This window comes from Mesoplodon bidens, assembly GCF_964165515.1.
Source record: "Mesoplodon bidens genome assembly, chromosome: 17".
Taxonomy (NCBI): domain Eukaryota; kingdom Metazoa; phylum Chordata; class Mammalia; order Artiodactyla; family Ziphiidae; genus Mesoplodon; species Mesoplodon bidens.
This window is the reverse complement of record NC_138174.1, coordinates 66,049,664-66,072,530: the sequence shown is the minus strand read 5'-3', so window position 1 is coordinate 66,072,530 and position 22,867 is coordinate 66,049,664. Positions and strand designations below refer to the sequence as shown.

Here is a 22,867-nt window from a genome sequence, read left to right as displayed (position 1 = left end):
TTTTTTCTTTTTTTTTTTTTTTTGACTCTGCAAAGGATGAGTGAATTGTTTTTGTCAGTTCTTTGCCCTTTATCTAATAGACAGGAGAGACTTGGCTGGACCAGCCCTTACTCAGCTGTATTTACTTAGGTTTGCACACCTTCCAAAAGGTTGCTTATTTCAGTCCCCATTTACAGAGTGGTCAGCACTGGGGCTGGTGGACTGTGGTGCCCGAAGAGAGTAACTCACAAGAGCCAGTTACCACGTCCAGAAAATGCTACAGTCCTGTGAAGGCCTCGTCTTCAAGGTGGGATCAGAAATAAGAAGTTATAAATGGCCTGTAATCCCCCCCCCTTCAAAGATTGGGAAACCACAGCACAAAGGTTATTGCCCACGATCATAAAGCAAGTATGTGGTAGGGCCAGGCTTTGAACCCCTTCTCCTCAAAAGGCTACACCCTGAACTACGACACTTCACACACACGAGGAAGTGTGTTGTGTTTCTAGGTCTAAACAGCAGATGCGGGTATTGCTGAGACCTGGGATTAAGTGGGACACGCCACGTGAATTCCAGGTAGTGTGCAATGTAGCAGGCAGTACGGTCTTACTCATTACTACTACTAGAAAATAAAATCCTGCATTTCTGTTGAAACGCCCTCCTGTCGGGTGCCACTTGGTAGACAGACAAATGGTATAGAACACAGGTGGGTCGGAGCTTCCCTCACAGCATTTAATTCCCCTGCTACGCTTATTAAGTTGGCTGCTTCTAAGTCAGAAATAACAAATCTTTCACTTAAGAATTTATTTTAAATTAGATTATAATTTTCCCTAACCTCACTTGTTTGAAATCTGATACTTAGATTGTGCTTTTCTCTACTCACAGCCCCAGAGGCTTTTTATTCTTTTGCTATTACGGAGACATAAGGAAAACACTTTTTCTTTTTAAACTTTGAACAAATATTGCACTTCACAGTTGGTCAGGATCCATCTTGAACTGTCAGGGTCACGTTTGATCTCGAAGCTTCATGGACACGTTGGCTAGTGGCCTCTACAGGCCGTTCCATCTGGGCGCTAGATTGGGTGGAAGAGCAGACGGGCCGTGGAGCTTTGGTAAATCATGAAGTTAGGGAAGAGGACGAAACTTTGTTTTTCCAAAAGTCATTCATTCCCTGGACCCTGAGCACTCACTACATGCCAGGCATCTTGCAAGGTGTTGAGGTAGGGTGAGCCGGCTGACGCCTTTGCCTTTCCTACACATCCCTCAGTCACTGGGGAGACAGGTGAACAGAGATACGCCATGTGTGGTCTTTCTGTTAAACAGCTTTATTGTATATTTTACGTGTCATAAAATGCCCTCCTTCCAGGTGTACAACTCAGTGATTTTTAGTAACTTTACCGAGTGGTAAAATCATCTCCATAAATTAGTGTAGAACATTTTTGTCCCTCATGCATTTTGTCTCCATCGATTTGCCTTTTCTGGGCATTTCATATCCGTGGAGTCATACAGCATGTGGTCACTCGTCACTGGCTTCAGGTTCGTGACGTAGGTTGTGTTGGTAGTTCGAGCCATTTATTGCTGAAGAGTGTCCATTGTAAGGATGCACCTCATTTCTCTGTCCTTTCACCAGCTGATGGACATTGAGGTTGTTTCCAGTGTTTGGCTGTTACGAGTAACGCTGCTACACACATTTGTGTGTATGTCTTTGAGTGGCGTGTGTTTTCAGTTCTCTTGAGAGTGGAATTTCTCGGGTCCTATGGTGGTTTTATGCTTACCTTTCTGAGAAATTGCCAAACTGCTTTCTGAAGTGGCTGTACCATTTTCCATCCCTCCAGCAATTTAATATAGGAAGGGACAACATACTGTGCTCTTCATAGATCTTACTGCTTCTTCCAATATAACATGGATATGTTACATCAATATGGCAAAACGGAGAAAAGCAATCTAATAACGAAAAGGTTGCAATACAGTATTTACTCTTTTGGAGGCATATGAGTGTTAGAGCCAGCTTAACTCTCCCGTGGAAAAGGTGTGTGCTTGAGGGCAACACGACTGGAGTGAACAGGATGGAAATGGAAAATTGTGTACCAAGTGGACAGCAGGCTGAGATAATAGAAACCGTTTGTCCTCTCTGTTTTGTTTTGGTGGAATAACCCTCTATGTAAGTTTTGGTTATTAACCCATTTCTTTCAGTTGTCCCCCTGAACCGCAGCCCTGGACTCCTGTGTCTCCTCCTTTAGTTTTCCTTATGGTATCTTCCAGAAATCCTGGCAGATTTTGAGAGGGCAGAACAAAGTGATATCTTTACTGTGGTTTTCTCAGTAATGATGAAATTCTTTCACCTCAGTTTGGGTCTAATTAAGGAGCAAGCAAGAAAGAAGGGATGCCAGGGGCCAGTAGGAAAGATAATGAGCCTGGGAGGTTAGGTGGCAGGTGGGCCACTGTGGGAAACGCACTCTAGAGCGATGATTCCAGCAAAGGAGTGTTCCTGTAGTGTGTGTGCGTGTGTGTGTGTGTGTGTGTGAGACCGACAGACAGACAGACAGACGCTGGGAAGAAGAGAAAAAAGGCCCCCAGAGGCGGGAGATGATGAGACCGGGCAGATAAGATGGGCTGACACCTCTCCCCTGGAGCTGAAGGTCAATTTAAGGTGCAGATAAGCCACTGCTGAGGAAGGGATTAGCAGTGGCCCTAAAGCAGAGTGATGGCCCAGGTGGTAACACTTTTCCCTTTGCTGAAACCTGAAGTCCACTGCTATGCTCTGGACGGAGGTTCTGGAAGGGATGAGAATTTGCTGATTCCCTGTGGATTCGTGACATTGATGCGGGGTGACAGAAAGCAAGTATCTGTTGTGATGGCGGAAGCCAGGATGGAGGCTGGGTGCAGGGTGGGGTCGGCTGACTGTGAACTTGAGCTGGACCCTGAACTGAGTGGAAGGTAGGCACCTAGTCCTTTTGCATGGATTAACGCATTTCACCCTCCCACGGCCTTTGACGTAGGTGCTCTTCTTACCCCGTTTACAGAAGAGGAAACTGAGGTCCAGGGCAACTAGGTAGCTTGTCCAGGGTCGCTCATCAGATCTGGGAATCAGATCCAGGCAGTTTTGTGTCGCCCCTCCACTCCCTAATGTTTCCTACCTGAGAGGCAGCGCTCCCTGCGGGAAGGCCACCGGCTGCGCTGTCCAGGCGCTACCTGCTGGGGAGGCCGAGCAGCCAGTGCCCAGCGGATTCTTTGATGTGGGGGGTGTGTCTGCCTCCGTTCCGCCAAGGTGGCAGCTGACATTCATTGAGGGGTCCCCTCCGTAGGCCCTGGCCTGTTGGAAATGAGCTCCTTCTTGCAGGAGGGGAGACCGCTGCGCACTGGGCACTGCTCAGGGCCAGTGGTGCAGGCACCAGACGTCAGGCCGCCGTAGGTGGAAGATTGTCACTCCAGCCTGACGCGTGCGCCTTGTTATGAGAGCGTGTGCGCAGACCAGTATCCTTCACCCTTCTCGACAGTCTTCGTCCCTGGCAGGGCTGGGGGGAGCCCCGCCCGAGACCACAGTCACAGCTCTCCCTGTAAATATCCTTAACAGCTGGCGCGTTCCGAGAGCGGGAGTTGGGGGCCTCGGCGTCGGGCGATAGAGAGAACAGGGGCTTCGGAGCTGAGCCCCAGCCTCCGGCTCTGTGTGCCTGGGCCCGTGACATACACGCCAGGCCTCCGCTTTCTCATCTGTCAGGGGAGGTGCTGCGCTGCTCTCTCTCCCTCCCTTCCGGCAGTGGGAGGGCGGGGCGGGCGGAGGATGGGGAGGCGGTTCCGGTTCAGTGGAGCGAGGCGGGCAGGTTATTTCGGAGCCATCAGGTCACAGCGGCTCCTGTGCCGGCACTGGGTTCCCTCGGTGGGATCCGGGTTACTGGTGTGGTCGGCGGTGGACAGGGTTTTTGCGTGTTGGCCGGCTCGATGGTCTAGCGTGGGGATGGGCAAACTACAGCCGCCTGTTTTGGTTGGCTTATGAGCTAAGAATGGGTTTTTACGTTTTCAAGTGGTCGTTAAAAAAGAAGAGAGACGGCTTCCCTGGTGGCGCAGTGGTTAAGAATCCGCCGGCCAATGCAGGGGACACGGGTTTGAGCCCTAGGTCCAGGAGGATCCCACATGCCGCGGAGCAACTAAGCCCGTGCGCCACAGCTACTGAGCCTGCGCTCTAGAGCCCGCAAGCCACAACTACTGAGCCCGCGAGCCACAACTACTGAAGCCCGTGGGCCACAACTACTGAAAACCCTGGGCCTAGAGCCCGTGCTCCGCAACAAGTGAAGCCACCGGAATGAGAAGCCCGCGCACCGCAAGGAAGAGTGGCCCCCACTCGCCGCAACTAGAGAAAGCCCGCGCACAGCAACAAAGACCCAATTCAGCCAAAAATAAAATAACATTAAAAAAAAAAAAGAAGAGAGAGAAGAAGAATGTGCAGTGGAGACCCTTGGGCCCACAGAGCCCAGGGTGTGTGCTGTCCGGGCCTTCAGAGGGGCGGGCTGGCCACCCAGCCCCAGCCCTCCCGGGACGGCACTGCACAGCTGCCTGGGTGCGGTCGTCTCCCTGGTGGACACGGAGCCACAGGACTGCTGTGGAATGTGGGCCGGCTAACGCTGAACACAGCTCATGCCTTCTTGCCCCCCCTCCTAGGGATAAACGGACGCTTGGTGGACCCCGCACCCCACAAGGGGCAGCAGGAGGCCTGCCTTCCTGTTTGAGACAAATCAGCCTTGTCCTTAGCTTTTCTATTCCAGCCATTTTCCCCGATGCCTCTAAAAGCTGAAGGATTTTCAGGTAAAGGAGATGTGATTATTGATTGAAATATACAGATGCCCAAATGTACTTGTTCCCTGACACTCACTATCGTTACTGCAGGCTTTTATGAAATACATACAGGAAGGCGAGTTGACCTGCAGGGAATTGGAGGTGGCATCAGATTGTTCTCCTCGAGCTGGTTTTAGCATCCCAGTGCTGTAACCCAAGGCAGACCGTGCCACCTCGGTTCCTCTCCTGTCAGGCCTCCTGCCAAGCCAGCAGCTGACACACACTTTCCGTTTAGAGGCTGACCCACGATGCACAGGCGGAGTGGGGCTTAACCCCCCGCCACTGGCCGCGGGGGACCTTGTGTAAGTGACCTGCCCTCTGCACCTCAGCTTTCTCAGCTGTGTCCTGAGGATCCTGGTCCCTTTCTCCTGGGCCAGCTGTGGGGTCCACAGAGGAGTACTTCTGAGAACTGCTTAGCGTGAGCCTTTGCACGGAGGAGCTCTTGGAAACGGGAGCCGCTGCTGTTTGTCAGTGCGTCTTCGCGTAGGGTGTGGTCGGAATATTTTCCATGGCCGGCTTGTTATTTGCGTTTTGCTTTTAAAAAAGGAGGTGCCAGGGTTCATTTCTCAATGAGCTCTATATAATTTATTTGGAATGCATTGCCCAACAAAACTAGCCTGATTTTGCTCTTTGCCCTGACATCTGGGCCTGCTCGTCACCTCAAAGGGACCCCAGGCCTTCATCTTCCAGCCAGGGAGACTTTCACTGAAGAGAAGTGTACCCACCGTCCGCTGCGGGAGCCTGGCGGTGGCCACACTTCCCTGCGTGGGGACTCCAGGGTGCTGGGCTTGCCCCAAGCTCTGTGACCCTGGGTGAGTTGCAGCCCGAGGCCCTTGGTTCCCCGGCTCGCTCTGCAGTCAGGCCTTGCGCTCCCGCGGGTGTGAACAAGGCGACCCTGCCGAATGTCCGGCGCAGGGCCTGGGAGCATCTGGCGCTGGGCAGGCGGTCGGCAGAATAGTAGCCAGAGCCTCAGAGCCTTTTGTTCAGTCTGCGCAGAGAAAGAGCTTGACCCCGAGTGAGTGAGGGCGGAGAGCCTCTCCAGGCGGCCTTCCAGCCTGGACCCTCACTCGCACACCCGGACGGAGCACGTGCTTTCCCCGGTGGGGGGGGGCTCCTATCTGACCTCTGACCCCACAGAGCTCCGGCCACCTGTTTGCTAAGGCGGTGAGCAGATGGGGGCCGGGGGTGTTTATTAGATGCTGAGGCCAGAAACAGGAGATTCACCGGGGTGGTTGCAGTCACTTTTTTCTCATTTTTAATGCTTTTCTAAAAATTGTATTTTCTTGTTTGGTAGAGCAGTTTCTACCTTAAACATCCATATAAAAATGAATAGGATGCTGCTACTAGGATTCCCTAAATCCTAAGGACAAGAGTTTTAGGAGAATTTCTAGTTATTTGGGTATGTAGGTCTAGACATAAATTCATAAATTTAACGTTTTCTGTTTTTGTCACACATTGTAGAATATTTATTTAGGTGGATTGAAACACAGGTGTATGCCATGGGGGAAATGAGTTTACTGAGCTGGATTGTGGGGCATTTGTCACGTGCCTGCGAGCTCGCGGGTGAGAGACTGAAAGTGCTGCTTAGAAGAGGCAGTGATCGACGTGGAGACAGGCCAGGAGGGGCTCCCACCGCAGGAGAGGAGGTTCGGTGTGATATGCAGGAAAGCCCGTTTCTGTGTAAACCTGGGATTTAGGCCTCGCACTTAAAAATGACCTCTGGTCATCTAGCTAGGAATGAGACTTCTTCTGAGAGACTATTTGAGGATAGGAAAAATCTGTTAATTCTGAGCTAATTGGAGCCATCTGCTATTTAAAGAGCTTTATTTGGTAAATAAAGGTTTTTCTTTTGGAGACCTTAAATCAGCCGACTAGTTAATATAAAACACTGGGGGCTAGAGGCGGAGAATGGGTGTCCTTGGCCAGCGAGGTAGGAGAGGAAGGAGTTGGAGAGGAAAAGACTAGAAATGTGAGCTTTGGGGGGGACACCCCGTCCCCTGCTCCGACGTGATTTTCCCACGTGAAGAAAAGCAGGTGAACACGCCAGGTGGCCTCCCAGACCAGACCCCTGCTGTCAACCTTGGCCGCCCGTTGGAATCTTCGGGGGTGGGCTTAAATAATGCTCGGGCTGGGTTTGCTGGTCCAGAGTGGGGCTGGGGCACAGGTGGTCCTGGCTGGCGTGCAGCCCCGCTGGGAACCACCGACCTCCCGCCCTGGGGCCTCCCCTGCGCCCGGCGGGGCCCCCAGGGAGCTGCAGCCTCTCCCCCGGCGGCGCCTGCGTCCCAGTGCCTTTTGCTCCCTTCCCAGGAGGCTGAGGGGAGGCAGACACCTCGGGTGGTTCCTTCTTCCTTCCGGCCGAGACGCTGCCATGTCCTTGGTGCCTCTGAGGAGTGCGGGCAGACTGGGGAGGGGCCCGTAGCAGCTCGGCTCCAGCCCCTCAGGGGGAGCCCTGGGTCCCGAGGCGGCGCTGGGGGTGAGAGACAAGGTCCTGGTCTGAGACCTGCTTATCGAGTCAGAGCGGGGGGTGGGGTGGGGTGTGTGTGTGTGTGTGTGTGTGTGTTCATGTGTGTGTGTGTTCGTGTGTGTGTGTGTTCGTGTGTTCGTGTGTTCGTTCCCAGGGAAAGACCCTGATAAAGAGTGAGCTTTCAACCTGTTAGAATGAGAGAAAGCCCTTTCCAGGCTAATAGGCTTGATTAGACAGATTGCCCGATTTTGGTTTGAGTACAGAATGCCTCCTGAAATGTAATGGTTAGATTAAACCGATGAGACAGGTTTTCAGGGCATTTTATTTGCGTCTAATTAGCTTACAGATATTTATGGAAAGAATAACTTGTATTACAAAATAGGAATGTAAAGTTAGGCCATACTCTAAAATGACTGTAGTCTTTGATCTTGTCAGCACCGTGTTGCGTTGTGTTACACGTGGTTCGTTCTCAGCAACTGTTTTGGCCAGTGTTTTAGTGATTTCTAAAAACGTCTTCAAAGCCGAGTGCTGTTTTAAAGGTGACCTCGCTTGGCCTTGGATGTGCTTTCTGAGCGTCAGCGCACGCCCTGCAAGGTAACACAGCCGCCATCTGCGCTCTGGGAAAGGGTTTGCAGTGCACCTCGCTTTCCCCTCTTACTTGGGCTGATTTGATCCTCTGACAAACCTGTGAGGTAGATAAATACTTCAGGCACCCTTGTTGCGTTTTACTGAGAAGTTAAGAGCTTGCTCAAGGTCATGCAGCAAAGCGTTACAGCAGGGGAAAAACCCAGGTCTCGAGCGTCTTACTTTTGTGCTCTTTCTATTGTGTTTTGCTGTCCGAACTTGGGAAGCAGTTGTCAACATGCTCGCCCTTTGGAATCAGATGGCCCTGAGTTCCATTTCAGGGTCTGTCACGTGCGCTGTGTCCTTGGACAAATCCCATAACCACCGTAAGGTGGAGATGATACCTCCTTCAGGAGGGCATTGAGAAATGGTGGTCATCTTTCTCATGGCTTCATTCCACCCAGCCCATGTCCAAGACCAAAGTGTTTCACGGCTTCCAACTGCACCTAAGTTGTGACCTGGGGGAGGCCAGGATTTTGCGAATCTAGCTCGTTTGTGGGTGTCAGCATGAAGCTGCCTCATGCATTGGGATCTTCTGCAGGTTGTTTTGCAAGGTGATCTCTTAGGCTCAAGTTTCTGCTCAGAAACAGTTAACAGGATTCCTCTTTCACAAACTAAAAGTATGTGTTTCTGTACAGGAAGCATGTGGTCCTCTTGACTAGCTGGTGGGGTGTGCTGTGTGCCCCAGGCCTGTGCTTTTCACAGCCTGCCTTCTTTGCTGTAATTCTCCCTGGGCTTGGGCCTGCTTTTCCTTTTCCATTTAAAATCCCTTGTGCTCCTCTAACTTGAGTCCCTTCTCCTGAGGCTGCCCATGGAGTAGAACCTTCTTTCCTTCTCTGTTTTAAGGGATCTAGTAGTCACCGTTATAGGAAAGTTAAAAAGGGAGGTTTATGGAACGCTTGGAAGGTTCTCACGGGTGCGACCTTCTGTTTATTTACGGCTCCTGAGAGCCTCATACTTGGGGGTGGGGGTGGGGGCCATTGCATCCCTGTGGCTCAGTGCCCTCTCTGGAGCCTTGTGTTAGAACCCCACCCAGGCCGCAGGGCCCTTGGGCCTCCCTGGCCAGTGGTTTCTTTAACCTGCACCACGGGTGGCCTCTGTACCTTAGGAGTTTTGCAGATGTTTCCTTCTCTCTTTCTGAGGATGCTCACTCAGGCCTCCTAGAATTCTCCTTGTTCCCTTCCTGAGGGAGAAAAGGCCTCGTTATTTTAGCTGATTTTAAGATAGTGCCGTGGAGGGTGTGCTGGTTTGTGAGTCCATGATCTAGGTTTTACTTCTAGTTCAGATGAGAGGCTTCTATTCAACCTTGACCAAGTATTTTCAGAAAGAATAGCTCAGTATTAAGTACACACACAAAAAAACAACTGCAACAACAAAAGTGGTTTGTATCTATTAATGACTTACCGTTTAGCAGATACCACACAAGGAGATTTCTTTACGTTCTGATTTTATCCTTTCAACGTTCTAAGAAGTCAGTAGTGTTACCCCATTTTACAGGTATGGAAACAGGCTGGGTGGTTCAGTGACTCGCCGGTAATTTGGTAGAACTGAGATCTGAACTTGTGTTGTTTGGACTCCAGGTGCTTATGGTTGCCTAGAGACCTGAATTTTTGTCAGGTGAATTAAGTGTTCAGAAGGACAGCATTGAATCTCTCTGTTTGGTAGCTTATTGTTGGGGGGGGGTGCTGTTTCTAGTGTCTTTTGTCTCCAGGGCTTGTATGGCTGCTGCCCCGAATGATACTCTGCAGAACCAGAGCAGAGCGTCTGGTGCCCCCTGGGTCTCATAATTTGTTTAGGCTGTGGTTGCATTTTCCTTGTTTTCTCCACGTAATGCTCTGAATTTTGGCTGGGTTTTTGTTTTTAAAAATTTTTTTTAAAAATTTATATTTATTTGTGGCTGCGTTGGGTCTTTGTTGCTGCGCGCAGGCTTTCTCTAGTTGCGGCGAGCGGGGGCTTCTCTTTGTTGCGGTGTGCAGGCTTCTCATTGCGGTGGCTTCTCTTGTTGCGGAGCATGGGCTCTAGGCACACGGGCTTCAGTAGTTGTGGCTCGTGGACCCTAGAGCGCAGGCTCAATAGTTGTGGCGCACGGGCTTCGTTGCTCCGCGGCATGTGGGGTCTTCCCGGACCAGGGCTCGAGGCCCTGTCCCCTGCATTGGCAGGCGGATTCCTAACTGCTGCGCCACCAGGGAAGCCCCCTGGGTGTTTGGTTTGGATTACAGTGTTTGTTTCTTAAGGGGGCCTGGGTGTTGACTGCAGGCACCCATGCTGCTCGCCTCTTTGCCGGGTTAGGTTGGCAAGATTATAAGATACGTTCTTAAGTGGTAATCATCATCTCAGGGGGGAAAATCACCTGTAAAATGTTAATACCGTTTCAACCAGTGGCATAAAAATCACGCTCTGGCAAAGAGGAGCCCTGGAGCCCTGCTCGCTTTGCTCAAGGGAGTCATTAGGGTTGAGAGGGTATGAAACAGCAAATGGGAACTTTTCACCTGTAACAGTGAAATAATAGTGGTCTCTTTGGGGCAGAAGAAGTTCGAGTAGAATTAACCGCAGTCGGGATGCAGAGCTGTTCGCGGCCACGTGGAATCTCTCCGTGTTGCCCCTCACTGGTCGCCCCCGCCCCGCCCCACAACCACGCGTCTGTTCTCCACGCCTCTAATCCTGTCGCTTGGAGAGTTCTCTGCGCGTGGAGTCATTACGGTACATAACCCTGGGTGCTCGGAGACGGTGTTAGGAGGTTGGGTGATGGGAGGGTCAGCGGGGAGAGCAGCCGGAAGCGGGGGTGGGAAGGGATTTTGCGGTTCAGCTTCGCGGCGAGCGTGTGTGACTACGGTCTCGAGACGGCGTGTTGTCCCGGCTGCTTTAGGCAGTGCAGGGAAACCACGCGCTTCGAGGAAGCCGCTTTCTGCCCGCAGGGTGTGCAGGGGCGTCTGGGGTCGGGGCAGCTGGAGGCGTAGCCGAGGCCGCGGCGGGTGGGTGAGGGGAGGGCCGGCGGGGCGGGGTCAGGCCGGCGGCGGGGGCCGCTTGCAGAGACAGTTGGGAGGTAGGGGCAAGAAAGCAACGGCGGTGCAGGCGTTTCCAGCTTTGGGAATGGAAGACAGTAACACTGTTAATGGTCGGACCACGGGGAAAGGCCGGGTGGGAGAGTCGGGCCGATGCGGAAGGACAAGTCGGCGGGAAGCTGCCGGCCCATAGCGCCCGCCTGTGTGCCGGCGGCGGCTGCCCGGGCAGGTGGGGAGCGCAGGGCCCTGAGGCCGAGTTCAGCTCCAGGAGGAGAGTTCTGTGCTTCCCTGGGGATGCTTGCCAAGTTCAGAAGAGGGGAGGGGCCACACGTGGTCCAGACCCGGCTGAACCCCGATGCCCTCTTGTCTGTTGCTTCTGGGATGCTGATGTGATAAGGCACAAGTATTAGAACACGGCAAACCTAGACAGTTCCTTTTTCTTTTCCTGGAGCTTGGCTTCAGCCCAGAGCGGTGTCGTGTGTGCAACTGTACGAGCGGTACGTCTGAAGCTGAGGACCTTTGAAAGTCGATTAGTGATGCCAGGTGCATTTGTCCTTGCCAGAAGTGATCAAAAGAACACAGTAATAGCTGTTCAGGTTTAAAAATATAAAATACTTAAGTCATCATGGAAGTATTTTAATGAATTCTCTCAAAGGATTATGAAATGGGCTGAATTATTGTAGAAGCCTGAGCTCCAGCTGGGCAGCTCTGGACCATCTCTCGGGAGGGGGGGCAGTTGGGGGGAGCAGCCATCACACCCTTGGATTTCCGCTTCTCAGAGGAGTCGGAGTCCTGGAGGTTTGGGGCCCCTTCCCTGTGCTGCGTGGCACTGTGACAGCTGCTTCTGCTGTGCTCATGCCTGTTCATTTCCTGTTACTGGGAGATTCCAGGCTTTGGGGTAGCCTGTTGCCCCGAAACTTCCATATCACAGTTAGTGAGAAAGGTCTGTGGAACTGGTGATTCCAGGTCCCCTGGGCACGTTCCCTTGGCTCGTCAGCTCTTGCCGCGATCCTGAGCCAGTGAAGGCTTTCCTGGGCTTGATGGGGAAGGGGCTTGGGAGCATTTTCAGAGCCCAGACCTGTGCCTGGGCCCCCTGAACTGACGGAAATGCATCTTCTCCATATTTTGGTCAGTTTCAAGGATCCTCACTTTAGGATGACAAATGCCCTGGTTTTTCTAAATCTTGAAATTAAAAATAAACAAGGCGAGGTGTGAGTGTATAGAAAGGCTCAGAATTTAGCTGACTAATGTTTAAAGAGACAGACGGCCTGGAGTTGTCATGAGGAAAAGGGTGATGAAAAAGACAAAATAAAGCCACAAGAAGTAGGAGAACGAAGTGTCATACGTGTCATTTCCTGAAAATTTTCACTTAACCTCAAGGCTCCCCCAAATGGGAAGTTGGGCTGTTTCTTGACATAGGTGGGAGAGGTTTTGAGGGTATGGAAGAGACGTGAGTAGAGAAGAGACATCAGTATTTGAGTGCCTTCTTCTATAGACAGTGCCCGGGACACGTCCCGCAGTTCGGGGGTGCCAGATCCTTAGTGGCAATTAATCTGGAGAGATGCTACTGTTGCTGTTATTTCTTTCTCTCTCCAGCCCTTCCCTCAGGGGAGGAAACACAGACCTAGGTGTTGAGTACCTCATGGGGTCACACAGGTTAGTAGACGTATTCATGAGACTCACACCCCACCCTCTGCCTTAAAGCGTGATCTCCTGGCTCTGTGCAGGACTGAGAAGGCTGCACTGGGCATCTAAGTGATGTTCTTTAGCGACTGGTCCCAGACCCGAGTAGTGGGATGTGCAGGTGGCATCCAACCCCGCCCTTCTGGTCCCCCAGCTCATTGCCCTAGGAGAAGGAAGTGGTGGGGGAGGGTCCTGGCCTTCCCCTGCCCAGAGGAGGCTGAGCCTCTGCGTGTCCTGACTCCTGCCCAGGAGCCAATTGCCTTTCAGGCACGTGGGATGGGTGGGGTGAGGGGCTGGCAGGCCTTTCTAATCTTGGATGATGACCAGTGCTTGGTTCAGCTTAAACCTTTCTGAAAAGAGAATTCTCAAGATGGTTGGCAGGATGGCACCTTTCCTACCAAGGAGGTCCACTTTCCTTGGAGAACAGATTCTGGCAGCAGAATCTTGACGTTCCTTTGCGGACTAGGTCATCTCTGGCATTGATTTCCTTACCGCACTGCACGGGGTTGCAGCGCATGGTGATGAACTTATGCCAGAATTGCCAAAGGGCGAGGACCCTGCTTGCTTAGCGCCTGCCGTCGCCGACTTGGCAGATGGCTCCCTTCTTGCCAGGGCCGGGTTTTATTCCGGTTTATAGCTGGTAACACAGTGGCCAAGAGCATGGAATGCCACACGACACTTGAGCAGATGCGAGACAGAAAAACTGCGCTAACTTCACAGGTGTGGATGCCGGGGCAAGGGCTTTGGGGAGGATGGTCAAAGCAGTATAGTGAAAACAGCTGTTTTCTAAGCTGTTTTAGACCCAGCAAAAGGAAAATCGGGCAATTTATTGAAACGAAACACTCTTCTCCCGAGAACATCTGTCTGTACCCTGCCCTCAGGAATGGACACTTTTGTCTGGCAGTGATCAGCGATCTCTGTTGAATTCCGTTATCTGTTGGGTGACAAATCCCCCCAGAACTTTGTGCCTAAAACAATAATGATTTAGTATTTCTCACGAACCCTTGGGTTGACCTGGAGTTTAGTTTCCCCTCAGGTCTCGCTTGGACTCACTCACTGCCCGTGGTCGGCAGGAGAGCTGCCGGCCTAAGGTCAGCTAGGACGCTGGGCGTCCCTCTCCGTGCCTGCAGTTGGCCTGCTGGGTGGCTAGGGCCTGGGTTCCTCTCCACAGTTCCTCTCCAGCAGCTAGCTCAGGCCTCCTTAGGTGTTAATGGAGGTGAAAGCTGCAGGGCCTCAGGCTTAACCTCGTAAATAGCATAGCGTCTGTCCCAGGGCCAGCCCAGATTCAAGGGGAGCAGCAGGCAAAGTTGAATAGGGGCCTGGGCTTGGGGATGGGTTATTTATTAAAGCCATTGTTGTAACAGTCTCCGGGCTGGCCTTCTGGTCCCAAGGATTTCTGTCTGTCAGAGCTGTGGGATACACTCCTCCCCTCCCGTCCCGCCCTTCCCTCGGGGTACAGCAGCCCTTCCCTCGGGGTACAGCAGTGGCCTTCAAGTCTGCGCCCGCCCGCCCCGGGTCAGGGCTGGATGTGGACTGGATGTGGACGGGGCTGCCGCATTGCAGCTCCTTGGGGGTGGCTTCAGTTGATTCAGAGAGCCGTGAATTGAAAAGACACACACCACACCCCACGGAGAGACGGGAACGAGGTAGCTGAGGTAGATGATCAAGTTCAGAGAGGGGCAGAGAGAGGCCGTTAGTAGATGGTCCACAGCAGTTCTGCTGTCCGGCTGCGCTGTTAGGGCCTGTGCCGGGGCAGCACCCTGCCTCTAGCTTCCTTTTTTGTACCGGTTCTCTACTGGGGTGCAGTAACACACCAACCAGAACTTGATGGTTTAAGACAGAGTCTGTGGATTGACGGGGATTTTGGCCGGGCGCTCCCTTGAGGCTGCTCTGCTGTGCCGGGGTTCAGGCTGGGTGACCTAGGCTGGCCACGTGCACGCCCTGGGCCTCAGCGGGGATCCGTGCAGTGGCTGCGATGGACCTCCCACCGCATGCTCACTCCCAGCCTCCCCAGCCGTTTGAGGCCTCGGCTCAGAAGTCACCACCTTCTGTGGGTTAAAACATGTGACAAGACCAGCCCACATTCAAGGGGTGGGGACACAAGACTATTCTTTTCTTGTTGGAGGAGTGCTGAAGGGGTGTGGATCCAGCCGGGATTCATTGGCCATTATTTTTTTTTTATCTTTTTTTTTTTTTTTTTTTTTGTGGTACGCAGGCCTCTCACTGTTGTGGCCTCTCCTGTTGTGGAGCACAGGCTCAGCGGCCATGGCTCACGGGCCCAGCTGCTCCACGGCATGTGGGATCCTCCCGGACCGGGGCACGAACCCGTGTCCCCTGCATCAGCAGGCAGACTCTCAACCACTGCGCCACCAGGGAAGCCCAATTGGCCATTATTTTTGTAACAGTCTCCCACACTCTCATCTCTGGCATGGTAGGGGTTTGGATACATTCTTGTTGGCTTTGTTTTAATTAACTCCCAAGAAGGAACACCGCTGTTTTTCTTGGTGTGGGGGTGGGGCAGTCAGTGCAGGGAGGTCAGGTCAGCTGACCTAAAACAAGCCTCATTTCGGTGGCACATCATCTAGTCAGGGCTGCCTTGCTTCTCCCCCCGTGTCTGCTAAGCAGTGGTTCTCAGAGCGTGGTCCCCACACCAGCAGCACCTGCATCACCTGGGTGCTGATACTTGGCTTCGCCCAGATGCACTGCCGCAGGCCTGGGGGTGGGGAGGCGGGTCTGATAAGCCCTCCAGGTGATTCTGATGCGCCTGAGAGTTGAGAATCACCGCTAATGGGAGTTCAGGTGGCTCTGACTGTGTCTTCCTTAAGCCTTCCAACCAGTTCGCCCCACCCAGGCGCTTTGTCTCCCTGAGTCAGCGTGTCCTTTGGGTCAGTGTGAGGCTGTGGTTTTCTTACTGCTCAGGGGACACCTGGGGACCGTCAGTGGTGAGCCCAGGCACACAGGTGGAGAGGAGAGTAAAATGTGGTTCCCGAATGCCCTCAGCGTGGCGTGCGGCGTGGTGAGGGAGGCTGTGTGCGTGGAGGTTGGCCAGTTCCGAGGCGGAGATGACACATTCGGTGCGTACAGGCGGAGCTTGCCGCGCGTCCAGGCCGAGGAGCTATCAGCAAGCGGTGGATCCTGGGAGTTAAAGCTCAAAGGACTACACCAGCAGTTTGCAAGTTACCACATACCCTATGATTTAGAAGTTTGTTTTCAAAGGTGCCTGTTCAGTGGGGGTCTTTTGAAAATATGGATTACACGACCCCCTCCTCCCCCCACCCTTTATGACCGGGCGAGTGTTTTGGGACCTCTAAGTGTCCCGGGTGATTCTTCACTAGCCAGAAGCCAGGTTTGGGGAACAGGGTCCCAAACCCCGGGGAGAAGGAGGAGAGAAAGACAGGAGGCCAAGTCCGGAGCCTCGGGGTGGCTGCCCTTGATGACGGCCAGGCCGGACGGGTCTGCGCCTGAAGACTCTTCTGGCACCGGGGAGACTGGAAGAGGACGAGTGGGAGTCGTAGATGCCGAGGGGCTGGCAGGCTACGGGGGGCCGGCCTCGCGGAGGATCCGACACCAGAGCAGGAGCCAGCCTGTGACGGTGGGGAACTTGGCGGGGGGAGGAGTGAGCGGGGAGGGCGACCTGCAGCAAGGTGGTGGTGGTTTTTCAGTGGGAGACACCCCGGCGTGTTGCCCAGGGCAGAGACAGGTGGGAGGGGCGTGGAGAAGGGGGTCGGGGATGAAGCCTCGTCCTGGGGGAGGGCAGGGTGGATTTGAAGCTTCTGGGATTGGCCTTGAGAAGGAGGGCCAGCCTTCCTCACCCCGGAGGGGAGGATAGAAGGGAGAGGGCCTGAGAACGGGAGAGTCTGTAGCTGCTGGAAGCGGACGCGGCCTCTCGGGTCCCCCTTTCCTGGTCACCCCATTTCTCACTTTTCTCACGTTTACGGTTGAGACCTGTGAGCTTTCGCGTTGTTCATGTGCCGTCTCATGCGGGGCCTCTGTGGTGTCCGTTTGCGCCTGCGTCACGGGGTCCGTTCACGTGGGAAGGGGGCTGGTGGGTGTCAGTTCTCCTCGGAAGCACCGCTGGCCACTCTGCGGGTTCACCTGGGACGGCAGGTTAGTGGGACGCCCGGTTCGCCCACAAGGCTCAGTTAATTTAACCCAGTGCCGCCCAGATTGCCGTAGTTCTGTGTCTGTGACCCCTTACGTTCTGTGGGTCCCTCTTCTGTGTCTGGTGTCCTTCCTCCTTCAACCCTCCTCCTCCTCCCCGCTGTTTCACAGGGAAGGTGTGTCTGTAGGGTGGGCGGCTCCCGGGCCTTCTGTTGCCCCTTGGGGCTGCAGCCTGAGCAGCTCCGCGTAGTGAGACGTGCAGCGTGCCCAGCTCTCCTCGCTAAGTGTCAGCGTCACCCCTCTGGCCCGCCTGGGGCTGACAGGTGCCGCCCATCGAGAACTCGGCTGCTCACACTTCTCTCTGGTCAGGGAGCTGTTGGGCTGGGTGTTGGAGTCCTTAGAGCTAAAGCGTAGGAAGTGTAGGTAGGCTGTGTGTGTTTTTCAGCTAATCACGTTGGTGGTTAAGAGCTTTTAGAAGCCATTTTCAAGGGTATGATGTTCACCTGACAAAAGAAAACAGGTTCCTTATTGTTTCCTGGATCTGGTTAAAATACTTAGGCCAAGGCAGTAGCTGTAAGCAAAGATGCCTGAGACTGTATTTGTTGGACACGGCCTCTTCTGAAACAATTAAGTGAGGGCGTACATTTTTCCTCCCTGTTATGAGGATGCTAGTTAACCTATGTTTTAGTATATACCTACCTAAATTAAGAGAGTTAAGGGGGGAGCATGGGGAGAAAAGTAGAATTTTTGCTTAGACAGGAGTGATTTTTTCAATAAGTCCGCATGTCTAAGTGTTCTGGTATTTATTTACTTTAATTATACAAAAGCTGGAGACTTCCCCAGTTTTTATAATCTAGCTGGGTCATTGTTTTTGTTTGCACACTTGCCGTGTTTCATAGTCTAATGTGCACACGCAGGTGAGATTTAGAAATCTCTGTGTCCTGAATGTGAAGGCCTGTGGTCACCACAGCCTGATCCTTAAGTGAGGAAAATGTATCTGTCCTTGAAAGACCACGGTATGTATGTTATCAGTACAAGGACGAAGCAGTCATAGCCCTGTGAGTTACTGAAGTTTCCCTTCTTCTCTCCTGCAGAACCTGAAAGCAGATCCAGAAGAGCTTTTTACCAAACTGGAGAAAATCGGGAAGGGCTCTTTTGGCGAGGTGTTCAAGGGCATTGACAATCGGACTCAGAAAGTGGTCGCCATAAAAATCATTGATCTGGAAGAGGCTGAAGATGAGATAGAGGACATTCAGCAGGAGATCACAGTGCTGAGTCAGTGTGACAGTCCCTACGTAACCAAATATTATGGATCCTATCTGAAGGTAAGGCTGAAAGATGCAGACGCGGTTTTCCATCATGCAGCACCTGACTGAGACGCGAGCCTCGGACGGGAAGGACTTCGATAAATGGCACAGCAGGGTTTCAGAGGAAGGAGAAGTGTTCCGACCTTTGCAGTCAAAAGAACCTGTCTCTGATGGTTCTGTCATCTTAAATGTCACTGATAGAATGTATTTTTGGTAAAAAGTGTTTGATGTTGAAACTCCCTTTCAAACAAGGAAGTATTTCTGAGTGAGACTTTGTCATCAGAAGTGCATTTCTTAAGCTATTATAACGACAACTACTCATCACCTAATTTTAGCATGGTTTGTGATAAAAACTCAGGCCAACCTAAGAATATTAGTCTTTTGATATTTTCAGTTATCACATGTGTTTTAATTTAGTGCTGTTTTTTTTTTAAACTGCTGAGAATTGAGAATGTTGATTAGTGAGCTGGTTTATCTACATTTGACTTTGAAGAATTATCGGTTAGTAAATAATTACTTAAATTAAGTAGTAGTTATAACACAACACTGCAGGTTGTCCTCGATCTTCACGCAGTTCTTCAAATGGGAAAGAATCGTATTAAAGATGGTTTCCCAGTCCTGCGTGGAGGCGTGTTGTCGTCATCGTGCTCTACCATTAGAAGAGTTTAAGATTGTCCCTTGTGTTTCAAGTTTCTTGACATATGCCTGTTTTACTGCACTTGGAAATGTCATATCTTTCAAATGGGGTTTTGGAAATCTTAAGAATTGGTGAAACAATTTCTGAAACAATTCTCTGTGGACATGAAAGCTTCACAGGTAGAAAGAAGAACACTAAGGGAGGGAGTAGTATGCCTGGAGAATGTAAGACTAGGCCTCCTCCTGCCCTGGGGCCAGCCTCTCAGCTCTCCACGTCGTAGCCCTCCACGTGCTCTGGTGTCAGAGGGCTGGTGCAGGCTTTGAGTTTGTGGAAATGTAATCATACGGTGTAAGTGGGAGGATGGAACATTCGAGAACTGTTGATTCACTAAAAGGAATATTTAAAGGAAATAAAAATTGGACGGTAATTCTATGTTTTTTTCAATTGCCTGAAGAATGGCAGTATGTCAGAGGTCAAATGGAGCATTTTGAAAGGGGAAGGATAAGTTTCGGAGTCAGTTGTCCTGGACTTTGAGTTTTTTTAAACTTCTTTAACTTCCTCATTTGTAAAATGGAAAATTATGGTATACGCCTCGTTATTGTAAAGATTAAATGGAACTGAGTATGTGAAAGTACCTGGCATGTAGTGGGTACTTAGGGAGTGTTCATTTCCTTCCTTAATTGATTGGGTTTATTTATTCACATTTATCTCTGACATTGCCTTGTCGTGGAGGACGTGTCCACTGAGGTGGAAGCGAGGAGGCGAGAGGGTAGCCCATGGTAGCCATGAGTGTTACTGTGGGCGGGGAGCCGGGGGAGCATCCAGCTTGGGTCTTGACCAGGCAAAGAGGGAGCACGGTAAGCTTTGTCACATTCATGATCCAAGAGGTGAGCGCCTGTGACTTCCATAGGGAAAGCAGAGGTCTTCTTTATGTTAAACTTCTGTTGAGGAAAAACTCAACAGCTGAAGAGACTCAACTTGAACTCTGTCTACTGTATCAGTTATCCTTTGCGAAATGACGTCAGAATAGTTGCATAGTGAATTCAGGGTTAGGTTTCATGTGGTGTGTTGGATTTTAATATGAATTACGGTAGATGCGGCAAAGGAAGCATGGAAGATCCTCACAGATTCTTGCTGACGTACACCAGCTAATATCTGACTGCCGGGGAGTTCAGGATCGGTGGTTCGCAGGTATCTCCTTCGGCCTGGGCTCCTCAGCAGAATTTTTTACTGCACGGCGAGGTGATTGCTGTGGCCAAACGTGGTGTCCCCTTGACTGTACGTATCTAGAGATTCCATCTGGTATGTCCTGTCTTTCCTGAGTTGCTAACTCCAAGTCAGTCTAACCTTGTTCTATAGTGGGCCAGTGAATTTATTTCGTTAACCTAATGTCAGTTGCTGGAATAAACACCCTAGGTTTTTGTGTTTTTTGTGTTTTTTGTTTTGCAGTATGCGGGCCTCTCGCTGTTGTGGCCTCTCCCGTTGCGGAGCACAGGCTCCGGACGCGCAGGCTCAGCGGCCATGGCTCACGGGCCCAGCCGCTCCGCGGCACGTGGGATCTTCCTGGACCGGGGCACGAACCCGTGTCCCCTGCATCGGCAGGCGGACTCTCAACCACTACGCCACCAGGGAAGCCCAACACCCTAGGTTTTTAGTGGCTCAATATGATAGAAGTTTATTTCTTGCTCACTCATAGCCCTGGTCTGTGGGTGGTTCTCCTCCAAGCAGTTACTCAGGAACCCAGGTTCCTTCTGTCTTGCGGCTCTTCCTTCCTTCCTTCCTCTACATGTGGGTGTGCTCGGCTGCCTTCGGTCAGCGTGGGGGTGAAAATGGAGGCCCCTGAGGGGAGTTCTCGTATACCCAGGCCAGGACACAGGGCCCCTTGTTTCTGCTCACAGCCCCCAGCCAGGCTTGGCCACACGGCCACACCCAACCAGGAGGGGCTGGGAAGTGCCATCTAATCATGCGCTGCGCAGCAGGGCAGACGGTCTTGGTGCTGAGCTAGATGGTCCTTCCCAAGGCCACTTTCTCTGCACGAGGCGGGTGGAGTGACTGCTGGGGTGACTTTCTCCACTGACTGTCCTCAGGTGGGATGAAGAGCTGTGATGATTTTGTCTGTAGTGCTTTATGTATCTTACCAGGCAGATTGTCCTTCAGAAAATGTGACTGCCTCAGGAATGCCAGGAATAATCCCACCATCATGAAAAGCTGCCCTTAATTTCTGAAGCCTTTCTGTCAAATTGGATGAAAACGCACGGACTGCTGTTGTTAAACAGTACTAGTAACTACCGTACGTTGAGCGGGACCAGAATCCAGACCCGGAGTTCTGCCGTTCTTGGTGTGAGAGAAGTTGCATGAGATGCCTTGGCCCAGAGGAAGCCCCTCAGTCATGAGCCAGTGGCTGTTTTCCCATCGTCTTGGTAGCTTATGAAGTTTAATCAGTATGGTCCAAACTGTTAAGTGAGATACAAATTAAATTGACGTGTGAGATGAATGGGTCTTTGACACGAAGTCGAAAATTACTGTGCTTTGTGTCGTTTTTATGCCCTTCTAAAACTCCCCGTAGCTTTCAGAGCTGGTCGTCTTAGTTCTTTAAGTGGTGATGGGGGGAGAGGGCCTCAGGATTTCACCTTGTGTTAAGGGACTTTTACACAACAAGACTGGGTAAAGAGGAAATGAGCAGAAACTGGTTTCTCCTTTGCTGGATTTGCATTAGAAGATCTCATAATTACGTTTTCATTTCAATCCTGTACTCCAGAAGGAGAAATTGAAAACAACAGCTGAGTGGTCTAAATATGCTGAATGTTACTCAGGATCAGGAGAGGGCCGTGAGTTTTGACTGTGTAGCTATTAATCGAATTACAGAGTTGCTGTGTAGCATGTTTCTTCCCGAAATAGTAAAAGCAAAAACAACACTGACAATTCAGGGAGGAGGGGGAATAGTGCAACAGTGAAAACTTACGTTTGTATTGATGAATCTGAGGGCCGGAAAGGTCTTGAAGATTATCACATGCCATAGAAGAACTTCATTTGCTGTAGTTTGTTTAATTTTGGGGAAATTAAACCAGCTAGAATATTAACCAGAGGCCTTCGTATCCCAACCATTATACCACTGGAGCTTTTTACCGCAAAAATACCATCTACAGTGTCACAATGAAACCGTAGAGGGTGGGGTGGTGTGCAGGAGAGAGAGAGAGAGAGAGAGACTTTTTGGTTTTATTTTTAAGTTAGGCAGTGAAGACATGATAAGATTGTAACAGTGGACAGTGAGGTGCTATAGAGGCGTCTGAGCCTGATTTCTTTTTAAGCAGCATTCACAAGAGCTACTCATTCCATTCAGCAACACAGCTTTTAAGTTTTTTTTTGTCTTGGGGAAATTGCCTGCCTTTTAGAATCTCTACTTTGAGATTCAGTTAGAGTTTATAAGCCAGGATTTTAGTTTTGGATCCTAGTACAGTTACTTAACTGTCTGGATGCTTCTCAAGCTGCTGACTTCCTCAAGGACAAAATGCAGATAAATATACTTATCTTACAGGATTACTATAAAGATTGAGATCAGATAGGTAAAGTGCCTGGCATATTAGGGGATTTTTAGTAAGTGCTAATTTAAGAATTTTTTTTAAGTTAAGGGAAAAGTTATTTTGCCAAATAACTCAAAATTTGCGTTGTAAACACATTATTAGCATACTAAAAATTAGGGTTATCATTTTCTTTTATAATAAATTATTTAATACTCTCAAACATCAGGCCAGTTTCACAAAAGCAAATCAGGTACAAGGCAAAAAACAAAACAAAACTGTGTTTATCAAACCTTTACTTGTCCTAGTCATTTCTGTTGTAGTTTCGCTATTAAGGAAACGTGTCCGTTGAGTGAGTAGTTGTCTAATGGTGCGTTCAGACCCTTGACTTAAGAGTAAGTTTTTCTTCAGTTCCTAAAAACTTTTAGGGTGGTTTTACCAATTGGATTCACCAGAAAACGAATACAGGAAAGTCCCTTTATGTGTTTTAGTGTTGTATGTAAGTACAGATGATTCTGCTATGGTGTGTGTTACGTACATTAGACATACTTTGGGGTAATTTTTTAAAGTTATGTTCTTTGGGCTTCTGATTTGCTTTTCTCCCCCTTTTCCTTTCTTCCCCAAAGGGAAAGTAGTAGTTCCTGACGAAACAGAAATCCCAACCATTTTACGCTTAGGGAAAGAAGTGAAAAAATAAATGGCTGGTGTCTTTGTGAACGAGGCTC

At 50.9% G+C, this 22,867-nt stretch overlaps 1 protein-coding gene across 2 annotated transcripts in view; it reads left to right on the top strand.

Moving 5' to 3' along the window:
- STK24 (serine/threonine kinase 24) overlaps nucleotides 1-22,867 on the top strand; it is a 104,492-nt gene that overhangs the window by 26,105 nt on the left and 55,520 nt on the right. For both annotated transcript variants that reach the window (XM_081214639.1, XM_081214640.1), the window contains exon 2: nucleotides 17,775-18,005. In XM_081214639.1, the coding sequence (XP_081070765.1) occupies nucleotides 17,775-18,005 (231 nt within the window). The remainder of the gene's footprint in view (nucleotides 1-17,774; nucleotides 18,006-22,867) is intronic.